This window comes from Lampris incognitus, chromosome 8, assembly GCF_029633865.1.
Source record: "Lampris incognitus isolate fLamInc1 chromosome 8, fLamInc1.hap2, whole genome shotgun sequence".
Lineage (NCBI taxonomy): Eukaryota > Metazoa > Chordata > Actinopteri > Lampriformes > Lampridae > Lampris > Lampris incognitus.
Window position 1 is genome coordinate 12,293,166 of NC_079218.1, and position 17,278 is coordinate 12,310,443.

General features: G+C 43.2%; 1 protein-coding gene across 2 annotated transcripts; it reads left to right on the plus strand.

Annotated features, from left to right (window-relative positions):
* Window positions 1-2,525: 2,525 nt before the first annotated feature.
* cct8 (chaperonin containing TCP1, subunit 8 (theta)) lies at window positions 2,526-12,026 on the plus strand. 2 transcript variants are annotated; one of them, XM_056284725.1, is made up of 16 exons: window positions 2,526-2,672; window positions 4,239-4,329; window positions 4,474-4,553; window positions 4,644-4,793; window positions 5,124-5,304; window positions 5,417-5,478; window positions 5,563-5,700; window positions 5,863-6,041; window positions 7,110-7,176; window positions 7,364-7,451; window positions 7,602-7,717; window positions 8,696-8,767; window positions 8,891-9,055; window positions 10,078-10,197; window positions 10,483-10,620; window positions 11,714-12,026. In XM_056284725.1, the coding sequence occupies exons 1-15, from the start codon at window positions 2,613-2,615 to the stop codon at window positions 10,588-10,590; spliced, it is 1,677 nt and encodes a 558-aa protein (XP_056140700.1). In that variant the 5' UTR covers window positions 2,526-2,612; the 3' UTR covers window positions 10,591-10,620; window positions 11,714-12,026. The 2 variants fall into 2 exon arrangements, with proteins under 2 accessions (XP_056140700.1, XP_056140701.1); XM_056284726.1 differs by lacking the exon at window positions 10,483-10,620.
* Window positions 12,027-17,278: the final 5,252 nt, after the last annotated feature.

A 17,278-nucleotide genomic window follows, 5' to 3' on the forward strand; every position in this document is an offset into this window, starting at 1 on the left:
AACTAACATTTATTATGTTTCATATTGTCGTTTTACTGTGCCAAATTATATCATGTATTTTGTATTGAAAGGCACCTTTATTTTTGTATAGCCCTTAGTGTTGGTACTGCGCTTGTTTTTGTTCCTCGAAAAGACAAGTTGCTGCCGGTGATTGATTCATGTGCACATACTCAGTACATAAATCTGATGTGCAAGCCTGCTATATCTATATATATATATATATATATATATATATATATATATATATATATATATACCCAATTACCTTACTTTGAGATGATGAAGCCATATCCAGCAGTGCATCACTGTAAAACTGGGACCTTTTCTTTCCGTCTGTCATTTCTGTTTTGACTATGGGCTCCCCGTCTTTCAGCTGCCACACCAAAAGGGAGAGAAAGGGATTGCCAACCTGTGAAACTTTTGCAGCTGCGCAGTAATAAAATGTGAAAGGTTTGATGAACCTGTGTTGGTGTTTCTCTGTTGGTTTTGTGATAACCACGCTGCCAAATATTTTCATTTTAATCATCAAGTCAACAGCGTAGCCATGTGGTGTATACGTGTAATGACAGCTCCCGTGTCAGTCCGTCGTTTCCCAGCGTCGAGATGAACGCGCAGGTTTCAAGGTGTTTTCTAATGACACTACAGAAAAGCTGATCACAGATGGCTTGGTGAAAAATAAGAAAATCACAAATGGAGTAACTGAAACCGGAACATAACTGGTAAAAGGAACAGTTGTAGGGGAAGTGCTCAACAAATAAGGAGCAAAGTAATCCAGTGAGACAAGTGAAATCTTTATGAGACAGTAGAAGCCCTGTGCTGTCTCTGTGTGGAAGAACTTGACTGGCCCGCACAGAGCCCTGACTTCACCCCCACCGAACACCTTTGGGATGAACTAGAATGGAGATGGCGAGCCAGGTCTTCTCGTCCAACAGCAGTGCCTGACCTCACAAATGACCTCACAAAGATTCCCAAAGACACACTCCAAAATCTTGTGGAAAGCCTTCCCAGAAGAGTGGAAGCTATTATAGCTGCAAAGAGGGGGGGGGGCAACTCCATATTAATGCCTATGGATTTAGAATGGGATGTCATAAAACCTCCTGTAGGTGTAATGGCCAGATGTCCCAATACTTTTGTACAAACACACACACACACACACACATATATATATATATATATATATATATATATATACAGCGAGAACACCACTCGTTTCAGCCCCGTGATGGCCTGGCAGCCTGTCCAGGGTGTTTCCTGGCCTGCCGCCCAATGGCTGCTGGGATAGCCTCCAACATTCCCGCGACCCTGAGAGCAGGATAAACTGTTTGGATAATGGATGATGGCTGGATGGATATATATATATATATATATATATATATATATACACACACAAAGTTTTGCTTTTGTAAGAACCAGCTGAAGTTTTTGTCCTTTTTGGCAATGGTAATTAACTGTTATGCTGGACTAGAAAGAAAATCTGAGAGAATCGACAAAATTGTAGATGCAGCAAGGACATTTAATAATAATAACAATAATAATTATTATTATTATTAGTATTATTATTATTATGATGATGATGATGGTGGCCCAGTGGTTAGCGCTGTCGCCTTACAGCAAGAAGATCCTGGGTTCGAACCCCGCGGTTGTCTGTATTCAGTAACTTTCAGATATATGTAACAACAGAATTTTTATGCAGTAACTTTCAGATATATGTAACAAAACAGAATATGTATTCAGTTACTTTCAGATATATGTAACAACAGAATTTTTATATGCAGTAATTTTTAACAATGCAAACGGGAGCGAGATCTCTTATTAAAATACAATAAATTACACTTGTGAAACAGATGTAATTAGAGAAAAAAGTCCTGTTGCCCTTTATATTTAGGTAGATAAAGGTCTCAGTCACATTTGAGTAAAATAATCCTATTTCTATAAATGTCATAGGATCTTTTTTTAAAGATATTTTATTTTCACGGACCCCTTGCAATTACACCACGGACCACTAGGGTCCGCGGACCCCCGGTTGAGAAACACTGTGTTAGAGGGACCGCTTGGGTTGGACGGTTTGGAGACAAGCAAGAGAGGCAACATTGAGATGGTTTGGACTTGTGTGGAGGAGAGGTCCTGGGTATATTGGGAGGAGGATGCTGAATATGGAGCTGCCAGGGAAGAGGAGAAGAGGTTTATGGATGTGGTGAGGGAGGACATGCAGGTGGTTGGCGTGGCAGAGGAAGATGCAAAGGGCAGAGAGAGATGGAAACGGATGATCAACTGTGGCGCCCCCTAACGGAAGCAGCCGAAAGTAGTAGTAGTAGTAGATAGTCTGATCCACTCTCCATTCCAGTTGATGGCGGTAATGCACCACATCGTTGTTTGCCAACTACCAAAAAATAAAATAAAATAAAAAGAAGAAAAAGATGCCGCACCCTCCGCAGTTGATTCTCCCTCATTACCAATAGATGGCGGTGATGCGCCTTGAGGCGATCTAAACACAGGAAGAAGACAAAGAAGAAGAGCTCCTCCTCTTTTTCTCCGGCATTGTACAGAGTCAGTGCCGAACCCACGCCGCGGCTTCATTCTCCGGGATATAGGGGCTGCAAAAACAACGTCAGATGGCCCTCCACGTCCCCAAAGCTCCGGGCCTGGCCCAGATGTTGAAGGACGGCGCTAAGGTGAGGGGAGGGTCCGCTGAGACGGGAGCCGACCGTACCGCCGTGTGGCCCGTGTGCTCCGGCCGGCTAGCTTTAGCTTTACCATCCGCGTAGGGGCGCGGTCACGTGGGAGAGTTCTAGAACATGGCGAGAGCAGCAGTCGTGAAGAAATATCTAAACTACGTTTAAACTGCATTCTACATTCAAACTACATTTACAACTATTCATATAGCAGACGGTTTTAACTGAGGCGACTTACAAGATATATCGGTAGATATCTTAAATTCAGGCGTTACCATACCAACTGGCTTGGGCACAATAGTGGTGTCAGTACCACATGAAGTAGTAGTGCACATACCACGTAGTAACTCCAATCGTAGTTGTACTCCGTGAAGTTGAATTAATGGTGTATTTGCTGCATAGTAATAACACAGCAGCACTAACTTTATGAAGTAATAGTACATCTGCTACATAGGACTCATACTTGTACTAGATGTGATAGTAATAGTACATTTGCTACATAATAGTTATACGTAACAGTAATATATGATTTACAGTGGTCATATCATCGAAGTACATGTCGTTAGTACATTTGTAATGTAGTACCCTAAGTAGGATAAGCGGCTTGGATAATGGATGGATATGAATTATTAGTATTGACAGTGGTAGTTGTACATTTGCATAATAGTATATAGGAAAGAGTGCATTTCATGTTGAGTGCGTTAAGTGTAAGTGTGCCTTAGATCACCAAGATGGGAATGAGAATCACAGTAGGGCTGAGCGACATGGAAAATATCGTAATAATCATAGTGAATTTTACACTATAGTATATGATATCTGCTTACATAGTCATGAACCAAAACTAGTTAAAAGTCATACTCCCTCAAATATTTCAAACCCTAATCTATTGGAAAAGGGGGGATTTGACATTTCTTGAGGTAACTCACTCTGTCACTCAGCTCTTAAATCCATTTTAAGATGTCGGTGCAAGATGTTGTGTTGAGATCTGCATCACGTGAGATTTCGCAACCACGACCCGTAGATAAAACAAATGCCTAAATATCGGTGGATCCTACTACTACTTTTGGCTGCTCCCGTTAGGGGTTGCCACAGCGGATCATCCGTTCCCATCTCTTCCTGTCTTCTGCATCTTCCTCTGTCACACCAGCCACCTGCATGTCCTCCCTCACCACATCCATAAACAACCTCTTTGGCCTTCCTCTTTTCCTCTTCCGTGGCAGCTCCATATTCAGCATCCTTCTCCCAATATACCCAGCATTTCTCCTCCACACGTCCAAACCATCTCAGTCTTGCCTCTCTTGCTTTGTCTCCAAACTGTCCAACTTGAGCAGTCCCTTTAATATAATAATTCCTAATCCTGTCCTTCTTTGTCACTCCCAATGAAAATTCTTAGCATCTTCAACTCTACCACCTCCAGCTCCGCCTCCTGTCTGTCTTTAATATGAATGGATCTGTGGATCCATTCATATTAAACTAGATTTGTATTCTGCAGAGTTTGACAAGGACACATAGAGTGAAACTGATTTCTAGATTATTTTTCCGGCTGATTAATATTTCTTCTTTCAGCACTATTCAGGCCTCGAGGAGGCAGTTTTCCGTAATATCCAGGCCTGCAAGGAGTTGGCACAAACCACACGCACAGCTTACGGACCAAATGGTGAGTACTCAGAGAGGTTTTGGTCTTGAGCATTTTGAGCTATGCAAGCTTTGATTGGAGGGATTTACACCAAAGTCTTTTTGGGGCAGATTGACATGAATTTGAAGGTATGGCGATTGATAAGTTTTATCTTCTTTAATCCAGGCATGAATAAAATGGTCATTAACCACTTGGAGAAACTTTTTGTCACCAATGACGCTGCAACAATTCTTAGAGAACTCGAGGTAAAGAAATCATAACATAACAGACTTACACAACATGTCACATGGTAAACGATCCAGATGAATAATAGACCCCTTGAATGTCACTCTTAGGTGCAGCATCCAGCAGCTAAGATGATTGTGATGGCATCTCACATGCAAGAACAGGAAGTCGGAGATGGAACAAACTTTGTCCTGGTTTTTGCCGGTGCTCTCCTGGAGCACGCTGAAGAGCTTCTTAGAATGGGTCTGTCTGTGTCAGAGGTAAACCCACATGTCATTTTGATGGTAAAATTTCAGAGCAGTAGTGAATTATTTGGACACTATCAGAGTCACTGTGTCAAGTTTGATTTCAACATGTAGATTTATAGTTTTTAAAACGGCTGAAATTCAGTGATGGAATGAGTCCTCCCTATTGAAAACATCTTAGCATATTGTTAGAGGTTCTGCTGCGTTTTAATGTTCTAACAGGCCAACGAAATGGTCACGCTTACTTGTACAGCCCTTAATTACAGTTATGGTCTCAGATGACTTTAGTTTGATTATGTGTAGAAACTGAATTTGCTCAGTGTTCCCATTTTCACTCTGTTGTAGGTGATTGAAGGTTATGAAATGGCGTGTAAGAAGGTTCTGGAGATCCTGCCAGATTGCGTGTGCTCCTCAGCAAAGAACCTCCATGACATTGACGAGGCCACAGCTCTCATCCGTCCAGCTGTTATGAGCAAACAGTATGGCAATGAGGACTTCCTTGCCAACCTCATCGCTCAGGCCTGCGGTGAGTCAGAAATGGAGAACACCTACATAAAAAAAAATAAAAAAAAAACATCAAGTCAACTTAAACATTCATATTTTATTTCTATGTGATCTTTTTTCCATCTGTCCTACAGTCTCCATCTTCCCACAGTCTGGCAACTTCAACGTTGATAATGTCAGAGTGTGCAAGATCTTGGTAAGAATGTTTGTTGTCCCCTTATGGAAATTACATTGAATGCTTGAGTTTTATCTCTTAAGTTTGTGTCTCTGTACTTGTCAGGGTTGTGGGTTGATGTCTTCCTCCATGCTACATGGCATGGTTTTCAAGAAAGAGGCTGAGGGAGACATCACATCCGTCAAAGATGCCAAGATCGCCATTTTCTCCTGCCCATTTGACAGCACGGTGACAGAGACCAAGGTTAGATATACCGCCTTTGTTTTCAGATACTTTAGAAAGATTTATGTGCACAAATGGTGTCTGTCACCTTGTTTATGTAATATTTAGGTGGCGTGTCAGATGATCTCAGATAGTTCTGTTTTCTTGAGAATTTATTTCGTTTATGTTCCCTTTGTTCATAAGGGCACAGTGCTGATAAAGAATGCAGAGGAGCTGATGAACTTCAGTAAGGGAGAAGAGGACATGATGGAGACCCAGGTTAAAGCTATCAAGGAGGCCGGTGCCAACGTGATTGTGACAGGAGGCAAGGTGGCTGATATGGCGCTGCACTACGCCAACAAATACAATCTCATGGTGGTCAGGTAGGAACCACAATTACTTATGCTCATCAACTGAAATGATCATGATCTCCGGTATTCAGCCAAAAGAAAGCCATAAATTATAATGACATGCTAATGAAGTTAGACCTTTTTAAGATACATTTTACCAAATTGCAAAACAGAATTGGTCAAAGGAACATAACATTCAGACTGCACTTTTAAGCATAATGTTGAAAACCAGAAGTTTTTGCCTCTTCTAGAGGGTTTTATCCTAAGTGGATACAGACCCGTGTATCATCACATTTTGAATTCAGGAGAAAGTTGGAATTACTTTATCCATTCGATAAGAAGAGTTACACAACTCATTTAGCCTTGTTTTTACCTAGTCTTAGTTAGCTGGGTTTGCCTTTCTTTTTGGCACTTGCAAATTTGAGATTGTGAAAGATTGTCAGTCCGTTGAACTGTTTATGAAGCATATTTCATCAAAACAAATGTATTGAGGCTTACATGAGAACAGATCAAAATACATAGGAGTCGTCCGGGTAGCGTAGTGGTCTCTTCCGTTGCCTACCAACATGGGGATCGTCAGTTCGAATCCCCGTGTTACCTCCGGCTTGGACGGGCATCTCTACAGACACAATTGACGGGTGTCTGCAGGTGGGAAGCCGGATGTGGGTATGTGTCCTGATCACCGCACTAGCGCCTCCTATGGTCAGTTGGGGCGCCTGTTTGGGGGGAGGGGGAACTGGGGGGAATGGCGTGATCCTCCCACACGCTAAGTCTCCCTGGCTCCTCCTCGTCATGTGAAAAGAAGTGGCTGGTGACTCCACGTGTATTGGAGGAGGCATGTGGTAGTCTGCAACCCTCCCTGGATCGGCAGAGGGGGTGGAGCAGTACCGGGACAGCCCGGAAGAGTGGGGTAATTGGACGGGTAAAATTAGGGAGAAAGGGGGGGGGGGGGTTTAAAAAAAATACATAGGAGTATACAGTACATAAAACAAGAAGATGCTTAGATTGTATAAAAAAGTCCGTTGTAGTGGATGATGATGTTCATGCTAGTTCTTTTACCTTTGCTAAAATCTCATTCACTTCCCTTCATTTCTCTGCCAGGCTGAACAGCAAATGGGACCTGAGGAGGTTATGCAAGACAGTGGGATCTGTTGCCCTTCCAAAGATAGTGAGTACCAAAGACTGAGGCTCAAGGCTGCTGCTAAAACAGAATGATATTGGGGGGGAGAAAAAAATCAATATTGTGTATATTGCGATGTTAATTCTCAAAAAATACATAGTTCAGCCCTAGCTGCTGCTATTTAAGACAACAAAACAGAAAACAAGACTAACGGTGACATCCTTTTCTGTGTTAGACTGCTCCTACTCCAGAGGAGATGGGTCACTGTGACAGCGTCTACCTGACAGAGGTGGGAGACACACAGGTGGTGGTCTTCAAACACGGTAAGACCATCAGACCATCCTCGCTCCGGTCCAGTGACTCTGAATACTTTTCCAAAGCAGATCTTAAGTCAGCAGGAGTCCTGTTTTGCTTCAGGGTTGTAATGTTGTTGGGCCCCTTCATCTTTGCCCTCTCTTCCTGCCCTTGAACAGAGAAAGAGGACGGTGCCATCTCAACGCTGGTGATCAGAGGCTCCACCGACAACTTGATGGACGATATCGAGAGGGCCATTGATGACGGAGTTAACACTTTCAAGGTTCTGGTCAGGGTAAGTCTCTCTTCGCATAAGCCCAACTGATGTAGGATAAGCTTTTTGTTTTTGTCTACTATATACCGAGTTTACAAGCATCAGGAACAGTTGCTAACTCTTTGACCAGATGGGTAAAATTCATCACAGGATCTCAGAAACGTTACTACCAATCAGCTGCGTCTTTTCATCGCAGAAATGTCCTCTCTCTCCTGCCCCAAGCAGGGATGCACCCGATTAACCGTGATGTGCGGTTATCCTTAGACAGTCAAACTTACAGTGACCTCTGAACCAAGACTCAAAGTGAGACTGCCTTTTAACTCCCGTAAGTCCAGGTGCGGGAGGGGTCAACCTTGGGACTTTACCTAACTTACCTTGGGACCAACCCTAAATGGGTTGACGTTTTAATTCACTTTCCTTTCGTCCCTTTCCTGCATTGCTTTTATAGTAATAATTTTTAAATCTAAAATGTTTCTTTTTACTGTTGCTGGTTATCTTTTTCTCTCCTTTATTTTGTTATACACTGGTACAGTCCTTTTCCCCAAATCCACCATTGCCTCTCAGCATGCATACATACACACATTCAGACTCGTTACACACACACTCTCTCTTTCTCTCTTCCTCGCTCTCATCATTTGTGTAGGTAAATGCTCTTCCTCGTTGTATGCCTGCTTTAATGTAAAAGTGTGTTGCACTGTATTTTAGTGTACCGAGTTTGCTTCGAAGTTTGATTGAAATCTCGTTCTACTTACTGACATTTACCACATGAAGAAGAGTAATATAAAACAGGTCTAAGTTTTAACCCTTGCTTATTTAAGTCGATCTCTAAAAGGCTTATTTTAGTTGGGATCATAGATGTGGTTGTTTCTGCCACCTGGCAGCGCTGTATGAATGCAATCCATCCATTTCCCAACACTGCTTAATCATTTTCTCTGAATTTACTTGTCTAGTTGGCACTGCAGTTAAATACCAACTGTGTTGGTCTTGTACTCCTGTTAGGATAAGCGCCTGATACCTGGAGCCGGAGCCACCGAGATCGAGCTAGCCAAACGGGTCACCTCGTACGGAGAGGTACGTGGGTTCCTGGTTATCCACTAGGATGGATTAGATTAACCTCTTCCTTGTTAAACTTATGTGAATACCTGCCTGATTGCCTTGTCCAAAACACGAGCCTCTCTTCCTCTACCTCCTTAGTCATGCCCGGGTCTGGAGCAGTATGCAATCAAGAAGTTTGCCGATGCCTTTGAGGTCATCCCCCGTGCACTGGCCGAGAACTCGGGGGTCAAAGGCAACGAGCTCATCTCCAAACTGTATGCCGTGCATCATGAGGGCAACAAAAACATGGGCTTTGACATCGAGGTTAGTGTTCTGTTGTGTTTATACCACGTGATTTTTAGAGGGGGATGCCACTGAATACAAAGGTTTCTTTTACTACCCGTGTCGTCAGTTTAATCTGAATAATTCACTTACGCCCCATTCAGACAGGATTAGTTTACAGACTAGTGTGGGTAATACCGTCTTTTCATGGTACAATCGACTTATCAGACGACTGTAAATGTCGAACATGCCAGGATGTAGATGTAACGCGTCAGAAGCCAACATGGCATCCAAAAAAACGAAAACACAATATTGACTAGAAGAAAACCATTTTCCTTCGTATCTGTTCGGAATGAGCAACAGTTTCAAAGTCGGTAGGAAAACAGCGCAACCACAAAGTGACGGAGTTCATTTGAGAGAGGGGATGCGAGTTGTGTGTCCCCCCCCTCTTTTTTTTCTTTTTTTTGTTTTGTTGTATGTTTGACAAAGTGCAAAGATTGCACTGATTTATTTTTTCCAAAATTTTCTCAAGATGCATTCATATTTTCAACAGTATAAATAGAATCAAAATATAGACGTATTCGTGAAACATAAACATTTTTCAACACGTCATAGTCAAAATTGTTCTAAACAGATGGTGGCAGATTGTTTAAATGACCTTGGTGTCTATCTGGATGTGATTAAAATGATCAGAGCACCCATGAATCTACTGAAAAGCAGTATTGTGGCTGGAATTATTACTTTGGCAGAAAGATAAAGTTTCAAAAAAACAATTTTAAGGGTAATCCTAAGAGCATTGTCGTAAAAATTACCCATAACATTATACAAGTCTCAGTGTAAACATTGTGAACACTAGTTTGTTGATTTTTTTTTTAAACATTGCCTTTGACAGATCGTGTATCTTGTGGCAGCAATCTGTTAAAAAAATACTGGGTTTAAAGTAAGATTTCCAACCACTGGCATTTATATGTGACTACATCATACTGTTGGGGGGGGGGGGTATTGTCCAGCGTTGGAAACGTAACTGACTGACTGAATGAATGTGTGTGTCATGTTGTCTTTAGGGCGATGGCCCCTGTCTGAAGGACATGCTTGAAGCTGGCATCATGGATCCTTACCTGGTCAAACACTGGGGCATCAAACTGGCCACCAATGCCGCCATCACAGTCCTGAGGGTGGATCAGGTATGTACACAAGCCTTCACACACTTCAGGTCAACGCACATAAAAAAAAAAAAAAAAAAAACGAACTAGATGTGCAACTTTAATTGCAAGATGGCAATTGCATTCCATAAATTTTAAGATGTAACCGATCAAATCCATTAGTCATTTGATATCAAATCTAGCAGATGAAATTTATTTTCTTTCTGAGCTCGAGATGTTTAGCCCGACTATCCCGCAGGAGGATCTTCTCATGTTATCTTGTTTATGAACCATAAAAAATGAAATGTTCATACGTGTACGGTCCAGATTATCATGGCTAAGGCTGCAGGGGGACCCAGGGCTCCTAAGCAGAGGGGCCACTGGGACAAGGACGGCTGGGAAGATGAGCCCGATCAATTTCACACTCACCACTAGAGGGCGCACATACACTCCCTCTCTCAGCAGGTGCTGCAACGTGTGTGCATTGAACCAGAATAAGAACTGCACAAATACTCATTCACTGACTTGTGTGAAATGACATGTTCAGTTTGCCTGTCGCTACTAACTGTGTGTGATATGAATCTATGGCGAATTTGTTGTCTTTTTGTTGAAAGGGAGGTTTGCTGATAGGATGCAGTGATTTCAAGGTTCATAATGTGTGTATGTGTGTGTCACTGACGGTGGACTAAATCACTACTTAGCATAAAACGGACATGGTGTGATTGCATGCAGCATGCTCTGGACCTTTCTTTGCCATAGCTGCACTCAGACACGTGAAGAATGAAAAGCTTGCATATACAGTTAAGCATTATAAGGGAAAAAAACAAAGGGAACATCTGATAAAGTAAGTAAAAATATGTCGAGTGAAGGGATCCGGTGGCTGTCTTGATGGTGTGATGGACGTGTTTCTGTTACTAATGAGGTCAACAGGACTTTTGAGCCAGCGTGTTTAATCCCCAAAAAACCATCAAGCCGTTCTTGGTGTGATCAGTTGATATTGTTTCTTGGATGTGAGCTGTCTCTACACCTTGGCCTTGATACAGGATAGAACAGTTTGACTAATACCTCAGGTCAGGCGTAAGATGGTGTTTATGCCGTCAATGTCCAAATGCAAAATGACCGAGTTTGTCATGGGGGTTTAAAAGATGTCCCTAGCAGAGCTCCTGACAGCCTTCCCCTTCTTCACCAGAAGGTAATACAAATATCTGATCCTTTTTAAAATCCAAACACTCAGTATTAGTGTTCCCTTTGTTTTGGCAGGTGGTTCAAGGAAAGGATCAACTTATGGCTCAGTTGTGGATTTTACCTTTTAAAAAGCTCATTTTAAATTTTATTTTAGAAAACTGGCAAGGAATATGACTCGTTAACTTTATCCACGATAACCTTTTCGTGGTCATCATTTGAGTTGAATGTAAAAGTTGTTGGTGCCACATTGTACAGTTTACCTAAAAGCAGTACCTTGCCTGTGGAGCTGGTTCTCCACAGATCTGGTGGATCTCAGAGTTCAGGTTTTCAGTTAGGAAAGGTTTCCTGACAGTGGTCTCTCTTTTCCTTTTAGATCATCATGGCCAAACCTGCAGGAGGACCCAAAGCTCCCCAGGGCAAGAAGGACTGGGACGAGGATGACTGATCCCAGCCCCAACCTCCCTCTGAAACCCGACCCCACTCTGAAACCCGACCCCACTCTGAAACCTGACCTCCCTCTGAAACCTGACTGCGCACACACAGATAGCCGCCTTTTTCTACTTGTTTATTTAAGTCCCCAACACGTTTATTTTGTTCAGAAGACCACGCATTGGTTAGTTGTGATGAGAAATGTATTGATGGCACTGTCAGCTTTTTATGTCATTAGGGTCAAATAAAAGGCATTCGCGCTATCGTTTCTTGGTTTATTTACTTTTTTACACAGCGTCACAACTCTGTTAAAGCGTTTCAGCAGATGTTTGAGTAGTTTGAATTTCGGGGGTGTAATGGAGTTGGAAAGCGGTTTCAAAATCGAACCCTAATTGACGTACACCGATCAGCCAAAACAATTAAATCTACTGACAGCTAAATGAATAACATTCTCACCTGTCAAGGAGTGGGCTATATTAGGCAGCAAGTGAACAGTCAGTTATTGAAGTTGATGTGTTGGAAGCAGGAAAAATGGGCAAATGTAAGGATTTGAGCGACTTTGACAAGGGCCAAGTTGTGATGGCCAGACGACTGGGTCAGCATCTCCGAGTGTTCCCGGTATGCGGTGGTCAGTACCTACCAAAAGTGGTCCAAGGAAGGACAACCTGTGAACCGGTGACAGGTTCATGGGCGCCCACCGCCCAAGGCTCATTGATGGGCATGGGGAGCGAGGGCTGGCCTGGGTGGTCCGATCCCACAGAAGAGCTACTGTAGCTCAGATTGCTGTAAAAAAAAGTTAATGTTGACTATGATAGACAGGTGTCAGAACACACAGTGCATCACAGCTCGCTGTGTATGGGGCTGTGTAGCTGCAGACCAGTCAGAGTGGCCATGATGACCCCTGACCACACCGGAAGCGCCTACAATGGGCGCGTGAGGGTCAGAACCGGGCCATGGAGCAGCGGAAGAAGGTGGCCTGGCTGATGAGTCACGTTCTCTTCTAAGTCACGTGGGCGGTCTGGTGCGTGTGCGTCGTGTACCTGGGGAAGAGATGGCACCAGGCCCAGAACTGCGACACGACGATATATATCGTGGGACGACAGAAAGCGTCTATCGTTTCATGTTGAGCGCTCGTTTGTTTCATTGTGTCGCAAATCGCACGCTTTACGGCAACGTTTTACGTCATTCGGGCGACCCTTTCCTGCCTGCGAAGGAAGTTCGCGTGAAGGCAACGCGAACGCAAACATGGAGGACGGCGAACGTAATGCAGACCGGGGGGACGGAAGGACTCCAACCGGCCAGGACAAGACGAGGAAAACTTGCGCAGAGGGTCTAAATAAAAGGGGGAAAATAATCAAATACGAGTAAGTAGCCTTTATTTGTCAAGTATATAATTCAAAATGTCATGAGAAATAGGCCTTTCCATGTGGGCATTTTATGTAAACTTCATTGAATTTACAGAATATGTTCTATAGCGTGATATGTATCGTTATGGTGATATGAATGACCTATATCGTGATATGTATCGTTATGGTGATATGAATGACCTATAGCGTGATATGTATCGTTATGGTGATATGAATGACCTATAGCGTGATATGAGTCGTTATCGTGATATGAATGACCTATATCGTGATATGTATCGTTATGGTGATATGAATGACCTATAGCGTGATATGTATCGTTATCGTGATATGAATGACCTATAGCGTGATATGTATCGTTATCGTGATATGAATGACCTATATTGTGATATGTATCGTTACGGTGATATGAATGACCTATAGCGTGATATGTATCGTTATGGTGATAAGAATGACCTATATCGTGATATGTATCGTTACGGTGATATGAATGACCTATAGCGTGATATGTATCGTTATCGTGATATGAATGACATATAGCGTGATATGTATCGCTATCGCGATATGAATGACCTATAGCGTGATATGTATCGCTATCGTGATATGAATGACCTATAGCGTGATATGTATCGCTATCGTGATATGAATGACCTATATCGTGATATAAAGAGATGTTGGTCGTATCGCACTGCCGGCGAAGGCAGTGTTTTGGGTAATGTTCTGCAGGGAAACCTTGGGTCCTGGCATTCATGTCTGTTTCTTTGACCTACCTAAACATCGCTGCAGACCAGATACACCCCTTCATGGCAATGGTATTCCCTGATGGCAGTGGCCTCTTTCAGCAGGGTAATGCACCCTGCCACACTGCAAAAATTGTTCAGGACTGGTTTGAGGAACATGGGAAAGAGTTCCAGGTGTTGCCTTGGCCTCCAAATTATCCAGGTTTCAATCCAGTTGAGCATCTGTGGAATGTGGTGAAAAAGCAAGTCTGATCCATGGAGGCCCCACCTCACAACTTACAGGACTTAAAGAATCTGCTGGTGCCAGATACTAGAGGACACCTTCAGAGGTCTCCTGGAGGGCATGTCTCGGCGGGTCAGAGCTGTTTTTAGAAGATTTTCCCTTAATAAGTAATTAAAGTACCTCTTTTTATCATCCTTATCTAATTTTGTAAAGTGTAACTAGCCTGATAAATAATCGATAAGCAACTAAACACCTTCACCAGAGGAGACTATTTCTCCAGCCAAACCCCCTGTCATGAGGTTTCCTGTCACCAACAGGCTGCTTTTCAATTAGCTCTTAACTTACATTGACGCCAGCTCACAAAACTCATCTCCTTCATTAAAATCTTCATACATATTGTACATTTCATACATCAAAATGCATTTTACATTAGCAAAGAACAGATTAAAACCTATGTAATGAGTAAAGGAAACATGAGGTAGAGAAAATAAGGTATAAATAAGTAAAATAGCAAAGAACAGTGGTGGAATGTAACTAAGTACATTTACTCGAGTATTGTACAAATTCAAAGTACTTGTACTTTCCCCGAGTGTTTCCAGTTTATGCAACTTTATACTTCTACTCCACTACATTTTAGAGGCAAATGTTGTACTTTCTGCTCCGTTACGTGTCTGACAGCTGTAGTAACAGTTACTTTTCAGATTGCAATTTTTCATACCCTTCCTGTCGACGGAAAACTACGTATCTCCAAATTTGATGATTCTGAATTTGATTTTTTTCTGATACACGGAAGGATTAAGGGTTCCTTTATGGGTTTAGCAAATTTTCCCACTTTTTAAGCTAAATAAACGATTTGAAAATCCTCTTGGATTAGCTGGAAACTGCATTGTCACCAAGTTGAAAACGACTGTTTTTCTGAGCTCATGGAAAGTTGACTTTTTAGAGATACGTGGTTCTCACAGGACAGCGACGCTACAAACACGATGATCTTAATATGATGCATTGCTGTAGATTAAATTACCCAACAGTATATAAAGAAGTTAAAATTAGCTCAGCCTTAAACATCTACTGCAGTAAAATGCAATATACACATTAATGCAGCAGGAACGCCCAAAACCATCATATATAATAATACACCTTATAGTGGAGGCAGGGAGTATTGTTCGGCAGGATGAGTACTTGTAACCTTTTCAAAAAAAATTTAAATTTATTTATTTGTGTGGATTTTTTCTCTCCCTTTTTCTCCCCAACTGTATTTGGCCAATTACCCCACTCGTCCGAGCTGTCCCGGTCGCTGCTCCACCCCACTCTGCCGATCCGGAGGAGGGGGACTGCCTACTACCACATGCCTCCTCCGATACATGTGGAGTCGCCAGTTGCTTCTTTTCACCTGACAGTGAGCAGTTTCACCAGGGGGACATAGAGCATGGGAGGATCACGCTATTCCCCCCAGTTCCCCCTCCCCCCCGAACAGGCACCCCAACCGACCAGAGGAGGCGCCAGTGCAGCGATCAGGACACATAACCACATCTGGCTTCCCACCCACACACATGGCCAATAGTACTTTTAAAGAGTACTTTTTATCTTTTTTAGGAAGATGGCGGTGCGAATTCACATTTGCAGCGACCTCACCCAGTACCGTCCACGCAGTGTCTTTGTCCATATCTGCGTCTAAGTTTGGGTCTTCGTTTGATGGCTGGGAGAGCTGGTGCTGGATCGGCTGGGAGAGCTTGGTCTGATGTGTCCTGTGGGCCCAGGGACCACAACCCTGCCTGGAGCTTGGCCCAAAGAGGAAACACCGAGGGCGGTCTGACAGGATGCGGAAGCGCGGCAGGCTAAGCTAACTGCTAGCCCATGCAGATCGGCAGTTCCAACAGTCTTCCTGGCGTTCGCTGTATTGGACAGTGAATTTTTTCTATCTATCTACCTATATATATATATATATATATATATATATATGGTGGAGGTATGCACTGGAGAGAAGAGGAATGAAAGTCAGTAGGAGCAAGACGGAATACCTATGCGTGAATGAGAGGGAGGACAGGGGAATGGTCAGGATGCAAGGAGTGGAGGTGACGAAGGCATATGAGTTTAAATACTTGGGGTCAACTGTCCAAAGTACCGGGGAGTGCAGAAGAGAGTGCAGGCAGGGTGGAGTGGGTGGAGAAGAGTGCCAGGAGTGATTTGCGACAGCAGGGTACCAGCAAGAGTTAAAGAGGCGGTTTACAAGATGGTTGTGAGACCAGCTATGTTGTATGGTTTGGAGACAGTGACACTGACGAAAAGACAGGAGGTGGAGCTGGAGGTGGCAGAGTTGAAGATGCTAAAATTTTCATTGGGAGTAATGAAGGACAGGATTAGGAACGATTATATTAGAGGGACAGCTCAGGTTGGACGGTTTGGAGACAAAGCAAGAGAGGCAAGATTGAGATGGCTTGGACGTCTGGAGGAGAGATGCTGAGTATATTGGGAGAAGGATGCTGAATATGGAGCTGCCAGGGAAGAGGAGAAGAGGAAGGCCAAAGAGGAGGTTTATGGATGTGGTGAGGGAAGACATGCAGGTGGCTGGTGTGACAGAGGAAGATGCAGAAGACAGGAAGAGATGGAAACGGATGATCCGCTGTGGCGCCCCCTAACGGGAGCAGCCAAAAGTAGTAGTAGTAGTAGATATATATATATATATATATATGTGTGTGTGTGTGTGTGTGTGTTGCATATGTGTTTTTGTAGTTTTTTTTTTAGTTTGGATATATGTTTTTGTAGATTTTTTTTAGTTTGGATATATGTGTTCTTGTATAGGATGCCATTGCCACTGCCCTGCACTTTGCTGTGACCCACCTTGAACTTTAACAACACGTACATGCGGATGTTGTTCATAGATTACAGCTCTGCCTTCAACACTATCATCCCCACCAAACTAATCACCAAACTCCTCCCCCTTGGCTTCAACCTCTCCCTCTGTAACCGGACCCCAGACTTCCTGACCAACAGACCTCAGTCTGTTAGGTTAGGTGACCACACTTCCTCCACCCTGATCCTCAGCATAGGTGCCCCTCAAGGCTGTGTTCTGAGCCCCCTCCTTTTCTCCCTCTTTACCCACGACTGGCTGCCAACTCATCCTTCAAATGTTATAGTTAAGTTTGCAGATGACACCCCAGTCATTGGCCGTATCACCAACAATG

What these genes read in the sequence shown, in the direction of transcription:
- cct8 (XM_056284725.1), top strand. Translation starts at nt 2,613, where the DNA reads ATGGCCCTCCACGTCCCCAAAGCTCCGGGCCTGGCCCAGATGTTGAAG. An exon ending in CAATTCTTAGAGAACTCGAG is followed by an intron (nt 4,554 to 4,643) that starts GTAAAGAAATCA and finishes TGTCACTCTTAG; the next exon opens with GTGCAGCATCCAGCAGCTAA. An exon ending in TACAATCTCATGGTGGTCAG is followed by an intron (nt 6,042 to 7,109) that starts GTAGGAACCACA and finishes TTTCTCTGCCAG; the next exon opens with GCTGAACAGCAAATGGGACC.